Genomic DNA, 13774 nt, shown 5'->3' with positions numbered 1-13774 from the left:
TTGTGGTGATTATTTGGTTCCTTTTGGTAGCACAAGACTCCAATTTTCCTTTTACCTTGTTTGTAGTACTCCCCATTTCCATATGCAAGTGCATATCACACACAGCTGCTATCAAAATTCATCTGTAAAACATGTAAATAAATAAACAAAACATCTTTGCTACAGTGCAGAGATTTGTGGAGGAAGCAACCTCAGTCAGGACTTTGTGGCTCTCATCTCTACTGACTTTGTAGGAATCTAATTTCAGCCCAAGCCTCTTCCTTAACAAGCAGATGACAAATGGAAAACTTCATTCAATTCAAACTAAGAGGCACCAGCAGATGAGGCCAATCTCCATTGCTTGGCTGATGCACACACTCAGCTCACAAGCTGCTCATTTCTAGAGGGCAGAAGCTTTGATGGGCAGGAGGGACCCCCACCTATGCCAGAACAGAGTCCAAGAGACAAAGGGAACAACTTTATTCACTGCTGCTGTGTCAGACTGCCCCTCAGTACACACACACAAGTACCTGTCAAAGAAAAGAACATTTCCCACCGGCCTTGCCAAGCCAGCTTAATGTGCTAAGAGTGTCTATTCTTGCTAAAACTTGAAAAGAAAAGCTTCCTTGTCTAGATGTGATGGAAGAGAATATGGAAAAAGTCAGCTTTGGCTATGGTATATGCAAGTTCATGCTCTATTTTGGTATGCCAAGTTCAGGACTTTACATTTTATTCACACTAAACTGGAGTGTATGAAACCAACACATAGAACAAGAATCTGTTGGATGACAGCTGTTAAAAGAAAAACTCACATTTTAGTGCACTTTAAAGTAAAAATTGAGTACATAGTTAGCCAGTAACTGAGGTTTCCAGTCCTTACCTCTGAAGCAGTAGCTGCAATGTTAACACCACTGGACTGTCCGTTCATTAGCTCCATACTGCCCACACCATTAATCTTCAGCCCTACATTTACAGCAGCAGGATCATCTCCAAGGCAACCCAATAACCATTCCTACAAAGAGCAAAAAGGTGTCAGAAACCACTTTCTGCAGAGGTTTTCATCAAGATGCAGTGCCTAAAATCCTTAACAAAAATAAAGGACTTCCAAAATGGCTACATCACTCTGAGGTCCAGACTTCGGATTCTAACCTGTATTTTAAGATTACCAAAATATTTAAAACCAACATAAACAACTGAAGGTTCCATTAAGATCCATCAGTCACTGGCAGTACTGACTTACCACATTATTTTCCCCTATTGTTTTCTCTATGCCAAGAATCAATATGTAAATATATGCAGTATCCCTAACAAATTGAGGTCTGCAACATCAGTTCACATACTCTGCTTTTCCTTTTACTACCAGCTTTAAAAAGTATATTCCAGTATATATGTTAACTCTATTAGGTAACTTTAAAGTATTATCTTATCACTTCCTGTCTTATAGGACTCTTCATTAGCTTTAAGCAAAAATTATTACACTGAAAGCAATTAAAAGTAAAAATGGAATTCATACTTTTCTCCACAAATGACCCAAACTATTGCTTAGTAAAAAAAAACCCAAACAGAAAAAACACACAAAGGAAAACTCCACACACTGACTTTTAATGCATCCTTGCATGAATACCACAACTTTCACTTTTGCATCTTTGCTGCAAAGAAATGGAAGCCTTTGGAAATGGAACCCATCCACTATAAAAAGAGTACGACTACCCAACCACGGTGTTACAGAGTAAAAATTGGTTTGTGCTTAAATTAATGAGCTGTTAGTGCCCTCTAGTGTGAAAACTACTATAAATCAGCTTCCATGGATCTATGTCTATAGCACAGGTGAGTGCTTCCAAAGTTGCTGCTGTTTATTAAATTCACTTTTGGTTTGTAGTTTAATTCAGAGCTATTGCATGGTCTGAAAACAAATGAAGAGTGACAGGTAACTGGACAATTCCACATGACAAAATAGTTTTACAGCAGCTCATACTTAATGCCTCTAAGGAATGAAATAAAATAATCTGAAAAGCTGTATCTCCAAGTGACCTAAACCAAATATGTCAGACAGACAAGCTTAGAAGGCAGGAAAGTGCAATATTTAAATAAGAAAATATCCCAAAAAAAGAGCAATATTTAAGCAGTAAAATATCCTCACATTTTAAAGTGTCACCATAAGAATGCAATGCAGAAAGGAAAGCAATGAAAGAGAGCAATGTGGCAAATGTCAGTCAAACACTAAAGCTTCCAGGTATTTCTGAGTTATTACCAGTCCCATCTGAGTTGTTCAGGACAGCCACTCACATTCCACCCTTTGTTGTTTTGGGAAAACTGACAGAACACTCATTCACAGGAGAGAGGATGCTACATTTCACTTTAATGTTACACTCCCAGTCCATGTGCTTTAATTAACAGATTCCTCCACTGAAAATGCATTCAACTGCACTTAAGCTTTAAATTACAGACCACATAAAGGAAAAAATCTCATCTCTGGCTTCTGAGTGTCACTGCTGTCCTGTCCTTCCCCATCTCAATTACTCTTCAGATTGATTAGTGGAATATTGCCAAATGCACAGCTCCCCAATGCCTCTCTCCTGCAGCTTTTTCATTTACAGAAGGGAAAAGCACAGAAATAAAACTCTGATGCGTTACAAGTTTCATTTATGTAATGACAGTAGAGGACAGAGGTATCACATCTTCAACACCAGTGTCAGGTCCCCCCCACATGCTCAAAATGGTACATTTATCCCAAAGTAATCTCCTCTGCTTAAAAAAAACCTAGCCTTTAAAGATTTGGGGTTTTTTTAACCACAGGATTTTTAAGAAAAGTTAGCACTTTGGCTTTGTATGATACAGTTATGCAGATTATGACAAAATTGTGTAATCTTAAATCAAGGTTATATATTTGACCCTTGGCTCACATCAGCTTCAACTGTTCCCCATATTAATGGGAGGTGAAAAGGGAAAGAATTAGGGATGTCCTTCTGTGCAAGGAAAAATAAAAACCTGAGCTCTGGGGCTTTTTTTCTGGCCATATTTGGATGGTGTTAATTAAAAGAAATTACAGCTGTCATAGAAGCCTATGGAGTTGGCAGCTCAGCCTCACATCAACAAGAGCAAATTAACTCCTCTATCAGCAAATGTTCAATCTCAATTTCCTCAATGATTCCTCTCACATAACCCACAGCCACTCACAGGAACTTCCTCCCCATATTCCCTGACAGACTTTCCACCTCACAGGATCTGCTTGGAAGGGACAGCAGTGCTGCACACTGATCCAGGTTCTCCTTTTCTACCTGCTTACTGTGATGGGAGTTGAGAGAACTCTCTTAGTTAGGTGTGGGCCACCATGCTGAGGAGTGACTTCTATGAGGCACACAAACATTGGTTTTTTCCATTTATTTTTTCAACAAGCAGAAAATCACTTAGGGAAAAAACCCTCCATGCAAAGGAAATGGAGTTTACAAAATGTAACATCTGCCATCAAGCTGTATCCTAACAAAGCTGTCCATACAATGATAATTTTGTGCCCATTGCTACATTACAAGAGTATGCCTGAATATATTTACACTTTTTCATATTTTGTGGAGATACAGTAAGGAGCTGAATTAGTACTGAACTGCTATAAATATATATATATCAACTTTAAAGTTCCAGAATTGGCAACCTTCACAATGTTCTCACGTCTAGCAGCTTTCAGAAGTACATCACCACTCCCCTAACAGGAACAGCCACAGCAACAGTTTTGGTCAATGTGCCACTAGAGACAAATATTGAAAAAAAATCCTCACACCAGAATAACTAAATCATTTGCTTCCTATACTTTCCTTCTGCTCAACAGCCAAATAATCTGTGAACAGCAATATCAGAAAGTGACCAAGAGCAGCGAAGTTCAGAGCAGCACAGCTGGGTCTGTGGAATGACTGCCACCACACTGCAATAGAGTCACAGTGTTCACTGCCTACCTTGTATATCAAATTACCAAAACTGAGTTACACTGAGTAATTTGAGCTTCCAGTCAGTTTCTCCTCTCCAATTCAATAAATGCCTTTGTGCTCAGAAATTAATTGCATGTGGAACTGAGTGTTTCCTACGATGCACAAACACCTAAGCATTTATGCCAGCCTGAAGCCTTGACACACTGTGTGGTATCTTCCTACCATGCCATTCATACCGTACAGTAGAAAGCAAACTAAAAATACTGATACAAATATTCATCACATCCAAACAATGAAAATATCTAGACTATTGTTGTGGTTTAGCCCCAGCCAGCAATTCAGCCCCATGCAGCGACTCACTCCCCTGCAGTGGATGGGGGAGAGAATCAGCAGAATAGAAGTGAAAAATCTCATGGGTTGAGATGAAGACACCTCAGTAATGAAAGCAAAACCTGTGTGCTCAAGCAAAGCAAGGAATTAATTCACTGCTTCCCATGAGCAGGCAGGTGTTCAGCCAGCTCGAGGAAAGCAGGGCTCCAGCCTGTGTAACAGTGACTTGGAAAGGCAAAAGCCACTCCAAATGTCATCCCTTCCACCTTCTTCCTCCAAATTTATATTATTATATTTATGACCTAGAATTAGCCTGTTGGGGTCAGCTGCCCTGGCTATATCCCATCCCAGTTTGTTGTGCACCCCAGCCTCTTTGCTGGTGGGATGAGGAGCAGAAAAGGCCTTGACTCTGTGTAAGCCCTGCTGAGAGTAATCAAAATATTGCTGTGGTATCAACATCGCTCTCAGCACAGATCCAAAACACAGCCCCACACCAGATACTGTGGAGAAAATGAACTTTATCCCAGCCAAAGCCAGCACAGCTAAGCAGGGTCTGTTGCCTTCAGTGAGTTTTTCTGCAAATTCACCCAAGGCTGTGCTGCTGACCATTCCCACACAGGGGCTGCCCTGCAGATCCCCCCAAGGGAAGGCAGCTCCGAGCAAGGGCAGCAGCAGGGTGTGCCCGAGCACAGCTGAGGCAGAGCCGACCTGATCTCAGCACGAAGGGGAGCAGAGAGTGCCCTTTGTTCCAGATAACCAGCTCTGCCAGACCCAACGACTGCGTCCCAGCTGATTGTGAGTGAATCAACTGCTGCTGGAAACGCTTCTCCCCGAGTGCTTTGTTACAAGTGACTGTCTGTCGGGGTTAGCTGCAGCACCACGGGGCAGCCCAGACTGCCTCTACAAAACCACAGAACCACGGAATTTAAGGGAACTTCAGCTGGCTCCAGCCCACCTAGTCCTTCCTGAGGTCACCAGCATCGTGACAGTGAGCACACTTCAGATCACACACGGGGACCTCACCAGTATTGTGTAGAAACTGTATACTGCAATTGCTGGAGTTTGCTAGGTGGAACTTGCATTTGTATCACACTGCTAAATCAGAAATCCTCTGTAACATCAGCTATATTCAAATGGCTAATCTAGCATTAAACATTACACCCTCCGTGTGTGGAATATCTGAAAGAACCTGAGCAGAGAGTACTGGACTCTCCCAGACGTCTAACAGAGCATTGATGCCTGACTCCCTTCCACAGCAGATGTTCTTGGCTCAGTTTGGGTCAAACACTGTCCCCAAAATACTGTATAAACAGCATTTTAAAAGACAACCCTAAAATTACATTTGAAATTTCCTGCCCAGAACAGTACAGAAGCTTTGAGGAAACAAACACTGAAGTTTTAGGAATAGCTCAAGAGTCAAGATGACCAATATCCTCTTTATTCTTATGCATAATGTGAGTACAAAGTGTCATTTGTTTTGATCACAGATCTCCATTAAGAAAACAAAAGTGTCTTGCATGGATCATCATTAACTATAAATGCAGAGCCACTACCCAAGACTTTAGGGACAAAAAAAAAACTTCCAGACACAATGAACCTGAGCTCCTGATCTTGAGGAAACTAGAGTGCAGAAAAACTTGTGGTCTAAAAGGTAAAAGCTGAGACAACTGCTAAGAACCAACACAACCCAAAACAAAAAAAAACTAAGAAACCAAACATACTAAAAAAAAGCAAAGCACACACTCCACACCTAAAGGAGAAGACCCAACGAACATAAAAGCCCCACAATGAAGCAGAGTCACCAAGGAAGAGGCAAAGAACAACAAAGAAAAAACAAACTGCACCTTCCAAACCATATCCTTCATTTTCACATTCCAGCCACCAAAGCAGAAACCCACCCAAGTTACTGCACTGTACAAATAAAGGCAGTATGGAAATATCCTTAAAGAAGAGAAATGAAGATTACCTAAAGCCACACTTAATTCAGTTTTCAGTAGGCATGATGATATTAAGATAGTAAAACTGATAAAAATAGTAACTTCCACAAAAGACATAAAATAAAAGCTCAAGCAACTTAATACTACTGCATTGTCCTGCAGAAAATTTATCACTGAAAATAATAAAATCCCAGACCTAAAATCTCACACACTATGAAATCTCCAGATGTGTAAATCTTGGCAAAGCACTGCCTAATTTACCACTAGTGAAGACTGAGATAAAAGAGAGAAGACACACGTTGGGTAGAGACATGACAAAACCAGACAGGGCAGCATAATGTTAAAAAACAGATTACTAAGAGTTATTAAATATGCAATACCACTACAAATATTATAACAAAAACCATTAGAAATACAGGAAAGGAATGTAATACAGGAGAAATAAAACTATCTGATGGACAGAAGAATGAAAAGAAAAAAAAGTCAATCATTAAAGGACTCTTGTAGCTGACTCGTGTAAAATTTCTGCTGTGAATTTCGGTTGGAAATGATGCCACTAAAGCTGTAAGCACCAAGTAGCCACATGAGACCCAGATATTTGCATTAGTTATGAACCAACACTACCTGCAAAACACTGCACAAGGGACACTGATGCTGTACTCCATGCAGCTCTGGTCACCTTGTTCTCAAAACATTTTTTCCATGAACTTCATGCACAGAAGGGCTTGCAGGTATTTTGAAGGCAGTGAAACTTCTTTCCTAAGAGGAACCCATGAGACCTCTGGTTGCTTATGGTAGGAAACTGAGATCTGCATGAGGACACACTTGCCATATTTAACTATCAGGAAGACAAACCAGAAGTATATAATGCAGATAAACCAGAAGAATAAAATGCAAATTTATGCTCAAAATTGGAGTAACAGCAATTGGATTCTTGAGCAGTTTTCAGACACCACCACTAATAGCAAATATCTCACAGCTGCTTAAGTTCATGCTGGACTTCTTCCTGACAGAAACTGTCACACGGTGCTGCAGGAGCAGCACAGCTGACCCAGTGACACAGACTCGTGCTGGAAACTCAAAGCACTTCTGTGCTCACACAGCTCACTTCTGTCACACACACATTCTTTCCCCAAGCATCTGTTGCACAACAGTCACAGCACTACCAGCTGGTTAAGCTCCAAGACAGATGAAATTAGAATACACAGAATAGCAAGAAAGGGAACAAGAAGTTCTTTCATTAGGTTTGACACTGAAGTTTTAAATAAAAATGAAGCTTCATTTAAATTTAGATTCTCTTTTTCTACCTTAGAAAAATGCTTTAGCTGCCAATTAGGCAAAATTATTATTCTTTAAGACACTATTCACAGAGCACTTTCACTATAATTTGCTCTGAATAAATCCTATTGCTGCTTTTATGCACCTCATTCCCCAACTTAGGGAATGGAAGGAGGTTGGGGGAGAAATAAAGAAAGAGAGATAACAGCAAGGTAACAGCAAGGCTCTGTCTCATTCATATCTTGGTTTCCAGCTATCTAGGCCTCTTCTCCGTGGTTCTCCAGTACCCATGCTCCCCTTTTTAATCTCCAAAACTGGTACAACTTGTAGCTCCCATGTCCTAGGATGAGATAAAAAAAGAAAAACCAAAACTGAAAGCCAGAATATCCTTCTCCAAGGCACAAGTTACTCATTTACCAAATCCTATTACAAAAATCAAACCATTATCTCAGTCTGTCATCAACTTGCAACAACAATCAAGAGGTTCAGCTCCAAATGGAAATTTTTCCAGGTTAGTTACACACAAATAGGAAGGAGATCCTTACCACTCTGACTTCCACCACTCAAAAGCAGCTTTCCTCAGTGGACTGACTCAGGGCCAAGACTTAAATGGGAGGTATTCTAGCAGAAGGCAACAAATTGGAGTATGAGAACTGGTACACAGCTGCAAGCAGTGGCAGATCTGGGCCCTCACAAAGGTATGAATCAAGCAGAAGGAAAAGGATCATTGCAGGCAACAAATGGAGTAAGCCAAAAATGTGAACACGTGTATGTGCTATTCAGGCTTAGCCTGAGGTCCCAAGAGGTTTCTGCTACCAAAAGGCCTCTCCAGCAGTGTCTGAGTGTCAGAAGACAAAATGTAGGCACACTAATAATTGCACAAAACCTGAAGAACTTTCTGCTCACAAACTGCTTACAAATCATCAGGTCCCTGGCGCTTCTTCCTTCAGAGATCACCAAGAAGCCTCTGATTGTAGTTCTTGAGAAAAGTGCATAGAACAAAGCTTTTTTTCTTTGGATCTGCAATTTTTAAACTCTGCAATTGTTACCAGAAGAGTGAAACTCTGAATTTATGAGACATACTTTGGTTTCCCTCCCATACTGCAATAGAGTAAGCAGTAGGGAATTCTTCTAGCACAGAAAGTACAACAGGTTCTTCCTTCCTCATCTCCCTCCCACAACTAAAGCCAACCAAAGTTTAACTTCTTGGAGCAAAATCTGCTTTCATCTTGAAGAAGAAATCCAGGTTTGCTCAGTGAGGAACCTGAGAATTCCTCCTTGCCCCAAAGACACAACAGGAGAAAATATAACCTAGAGATGTTTCTGAAGGAAATATTTTTTTTCAAGAATAAGAAGTAAAAAGATTGCAAAGAAAATAAATAGGATTTAAACTAGAAGCAAATATTTTTAATTAATTAGGCAGTTCTATAAGATGATAATCTTTCCCCAATTGGATTTTCAAGACCTCCACCACTCAGCCATACAGTTGTCAGTTTTGTTTGCAAACAAGAGGAGCAGTAAATGATTAATGTCCCCTTGATTAAGTGATGCTCAGTTTGCAAAGTGTTATTCTGGCTAAGAAGTGCAGGCATGAAATCAGTGAAATTAATAAAGAACACATCTGTGGACACCATTCTGAACAGGGATATCATACTTAAGAGCATGCAACAGTGGAGCACTGAATGCTGCTAACATGGACTTCAGGATCCAAAAACCCTTTTCAGAGGTAGTTAGATCCAGTTTTGCTTTGTTTGAAGATAATACAAGTTACATACAAATGAGGAAGAATTATTAAGACTGTGCATCAGCAAAAATATTACATCTCACAGTGAAAAGTCTCTAGAACTGCCTTCTGTATTCCTATCTTTATTATTATTTTCAATAAGGCAGCACAAAAAAATTCAGCAGAAGGCAGACTTGAAGTAAATCATTGTAATGATCTGCCAATGGATCCATGCAGGTGGCTGCCTTCTCTCAGAAGGAAAAAGATTCAGGAAAAATACTTGAATATAATTTTATGTACAGGAATGACAATTGACAGCCTGAGTTGTTACTGCAAACAGACTACAGGAACTCTGACACCAGCAGTCACCAGCCTCATATGCCAAAAGCACATGTACAGAAAAACCTGACAAAAACTAAGCCTGAGGATCCACACTGAATTTCCTGTGTAAACCTACACATTACACAGGGATGTAAAGAAAACTCAAATTTCCATGCCTACTCCTGTAGGCATCAAGTGCTAGAGTCAAAATTGCAAACAGTCAAACCAAAATTAAGACGATCAAATCATCCTAGGGCAGGTTTTTAACAGGAGAGAAATGAGAAAGTCCCAACTGTTGCTGAATAACAGCCTCCAAATCCACAGAATTAAGGACTTGGCTCATCCACCAGCCCTAACTGCACCCTTGGTTTGTACAGTAAGGCAAAAAAGGAAAAGAAGTCAAAACTCCTCCCCTGTTGAACGCCTGAGTTTTTCACTCAGAAGAAAATACTGTTGAGAATATTTTCATGTATTTGTTTATGAAGCCACTAATAAACACTAAGGACCTTTCTCAAAGAGGACACACAGTATCTTAGTCTGGTTTGAAATTCAGCTTTCAGAGAGATGAGTACAGCCTTTATCAGTAAAACCTGGGACAGCAACACTTCAGCCATGTTCTCTATAATTATTCTTGCCTGAACATCATGCATTGATATGCACTGTTGCTATAGAAATGGTGCTAACAGGGGAAAATCTATCTGCCTATGAATTGCCTGTTTGGTATGACGACTGCTATGGGAAACTACAACAGGCATTTGGGGATCTTCTGATCAGAGCTGGATCTTCTGCCTGTGTCACCATCCCCTGCATTCATTTATGGAAGCGTGTCAAGCCCAGGGTAGACAACTTCAACAAGCAAACAACACACAAACCAGTTATTTATCAATCTGAGCATCCCATTCACCTCTTTTCCATATTTCTACCTTCCTTTGGAAGGGCCTCAGTAAATCAAGCAACTCGGGAGAGGACAGATAAAGACCCAAATACCCATCACTTAAAGTTAAATACCTTTCTCCACACAAGATCAGTCAGCAACCAGTGACCACCAAAGCACCAGCCTAATAAAACATGACAGAAACCAAGTTACACAGAAACCTAGAAACCAAGTTAATTCAAATACAGGACTCCAACAGTCAGATGGCCTGACCATTTACCAGTGACCCACTCAAAGTGTTTGAAACTGTTGACCAAAAATATGTTTGCTTCAACTGAAACAATTCAGAGTGAATATTTTCCTGAAGGAGGACAATGTATTTTTAAGATGGCATCAGACTTTTTTTCTTGTTATCAAAATAGAAACTTATAGTAGATCACAGGGCAATGGTGTCTCTTTAGACACTCAAGGCAGACAGGAATTTATTTGAAGGTCTGAAATTCTGGTAAACCCATTTATTGTTTGTTCACTAACAACAACAGTCCAGTCACCAGAAAAACCTCAATGTGATTTCAGGTAAATGGGCATTATAAACAAGAGCCCTGCTGGAGCCATTTCTAAGCCATCTATCTGCATTATTGATGAAAGGATGTGCCCTAAAGAGGGAATGACATAATAAATATCCTCAGAACTTGTGTAACTGATGTTGAATACAATGCTTTCCAGAAGGTATCAAAAAGACACTGAGATGTAGCAGCACAAGCATTAATTTGAAGAGCCCAGCTGGCAAAGAGTAAGAACCAGCTATACAAAATCATTTGTATACCTCTAAGGGCAGTAAAGGCAAGCCTTAAATTCTTGTTACAAAACCAAGAGAAAGACACTGCAGGGGTAAGATTAATGACATGCCTTCGATACAGACTGTCAAGAAGGATTTTTAAGATTATTCCAGCACTGTGAATTTGGCACAGTATGTTCACAAGTGATATCCTACCCAGCTACTTGGATATTTGAACCATTCAGTGCATGACTGGATAATTATCACTCAAACATATCCTTAAGCTTATGAAACACAGCTGTGTCCATTTCTGCCAAATCAATGAAAGCAGACATTAAAGATTGATTTGAGTGCAGATATGTGCAAGCTGGAAACTTGGGTCCAAGAGTAATGACAGAAGTACTCTGTACACAATAGAGCTGTGATGGATTTGAAGGAAAATGGTGTTTTGAATGTAAACTACTGATTTACAGCAGATAACACTTTCCTTTTAAGGAAACCATGCCATTTGACATTTCATTTAACTAAAAAGAGAATTATATTCAACTTTTTGTTAATCTTTTAACTGATAAAAAATAAACCTAGAACGCCATAATGCAACAAAGTGCATGGCATGGCAGGGCAAGCTATCACAAGTAGGAATATAAAACCCATTGTCATGGGACCATGAGGTGATGATAATTTATCTTTAAAAAGCTCACAGATTAGAACCTTCCAAAAGAATCCCCTATCTGCTACTTCACTAATACTAATAGCCAAAATCTCTGATCTTAGCAAAATGATTGGAAATTGTTTGCTTCCTTACCAGGTTCACCAAAACCATCACAGCAATAAAACAGCACAAAGCTCAGGGAAACCACAATTAGAAGAATTAAAGCAAAGATCCTCAGATCCTAAGACATCTACCAGGTAAGGATTCCCTGGCAACTTCGGGCAGGAATCCTGCAGGAATTCTGTCCTAAATTTTGCACAAACATTTTTTCCCTCTTCTGCAGGGAGGACATCTTTTGATCCAGAATAACCAACAACACTTTTTGGCTTTTTCTAAAGCAACAGACATTGGTCATTATGGACAAACCAAGAGAAGCTAATTCTTCTCCTCATCTAAATGAAAATACAGCACTTCTTTGGGCCCTGCCAGGCCCTGTATTGCTGCCTTAACACAAAAATCCAGTCACATAAACATGTAGCTTAGATAAGACAAGCACTTTTGCTCTCATGCAAGATTCACCTTGAATAGGAGGAAAAAACATGAAAGAAATGCCCATGACTAACACAGAGAACTGAAAGGGTCTTAGCAATTGTTTCTAAGTATTTGGAATGAGTAGCCCAAGTTACAGTTTGGACAAGGATTTGATACTGCTTTGTCATTACTGTCATTAAACTGTTCTTGTTCTGGAGGTACAAGGCAATCTGTCAACATTAGAAGGATGAGTGGATGCTGCACACCAAAGAAGGAGCAGCCTTGCCTGAGCAACAAAAAAGCTCCAAAGAGAAAGCTGTGCTGGGAAACAAACTCAGCTGGGAGAGCTCAACAGGGAGCCCAATTAAATATATGTGTGTGTGCATGTGTGTATATATATAAACTAAACTAATTAAGAGCTTTCAGTATTATCTCAAAGTCAAGATCATCCATATCATCAAACTAAAAAAACAAAGCAAAACACAAATTAGTAATGCATTTCCCCATTTTAAACTAGCAGGAAACAAGTTGCCTCTTACCTGCTGAAAGAATGGCTGAAAAAGTCAATACCTTGGCTGCCCTTTGAAAACACTTTAATCTTTTAGTTTCACGTTCAGCTTGCCAAGTAGGGGAGGTTCATGCTGGTCCTGCTGTTATTTAAACATAAAAGAGAACCAGCCACATCATAAATAGGGTATTAGTACCTCACTGTTGAAATACCCTGAAGTCACCAGCCACAACATGGTTAGTGTGTTTTGGCAGGTGATACTTCTGAAACAGCTTTATCACTTAAAAGCAAAGCTATTTTAATGACCTATACAAATTTATCTTTCACTACCTCCGAGTCAGCCAACAAAAACTACCTAAGCAAAAACAGGCAACCCAACTACTAATTTAAATGCAATATTCATATAGGGATTTACAGGGTCTTTCTGACAGAAGAATCTAGTTTGTTCACAAACAACAGAGCAGAGCTTTCCAGAAGACTTGTGTGTGGCTAATAAACACCATTAATCTGACAGAGCTGGCAAGCATCAGACAGCAGGGCTGCTCTACCAGAGACTGCTGCATAAACCAGCCCCCTCACTGACAAATGAAGCCAATTCAACATCAGCTCACCCTGGGACCCAAGCAATGCTCAACCCAGCTCCAAAAGCCCCATACCCAAAAGAGAACACAATTCACAAGTGGCATTTCCAACCTAAGCAGGACTCCTTTACCTCTTCCGTTATATGTTCTCTGATTTTAAGTATTGTTACATTAAAAATCATCAGCCTCCTCATCATCAGAGAAGATGCTGATTATGAATTCCAAAAGACAGCAATTTTTTTTCTTTAAGCAAAGCACTTCTACCAACTTTATGAGAATCAGAAATACAGAAAAAGCAACAAAGAAAGACTGATCAGCAAGTCTAATGATAACATCATAGAAACACACCCTACTGCCCTGGG

The 13774-nt window shown here is 39.9% G+C and overlaps 1 protein-coding gene across 3 annotated transcripts in view; it reads right to left on the bottom strand.

The window, feature by feature from the left end:
• Nucleotides 1–13774, bottom strand: part of RALGPS2 (Ral GEF with PH domain and SH3 binding motif 2) — a 115228-nt gene that overhangs the window by 91643 nt on the left and 9811 nt on the right. For 2 of the 3 annotated variants that reach the window (XM_031063302.1, XM_031063304.1), the window contains exon 2: nucleotides 860–991. In XM_031063302.1, the coding sequence (XP_030919162.1) occupies nucleotides 860–916 (57 nt within the window). In that variant the 5' untranslated portion in view covers nucleotides 917–991. Of the gene's footprint in view, nucleotides 1–859; nucleotides 992–7989; nucleotides 8013–13774 lie in introns of those variants that run through there. The other variant, XM_031063303.1, reaches the window with a different exon arrangement.

The sequence above is a fragment of the Geospiza fortis genome, unplaced genomic scaffold (assembly GCF_000277835.1).
Source record: "Geospiza fortis unplaced genomic scaffold, GeoFor_1.0 scaffold506, whole genome shotgun sequence".
Classification (NCBI taxonomy): Eukaryota; Metazoa; Chordata; class Aves; order Passeriformes; family Thraupidae; genus Geospiza; species Geospiza fortis.
Note: the sequence above shows the minus strand (reverse complement) of the source record. Positions and strands in the feature narration are given on the sequence as shown.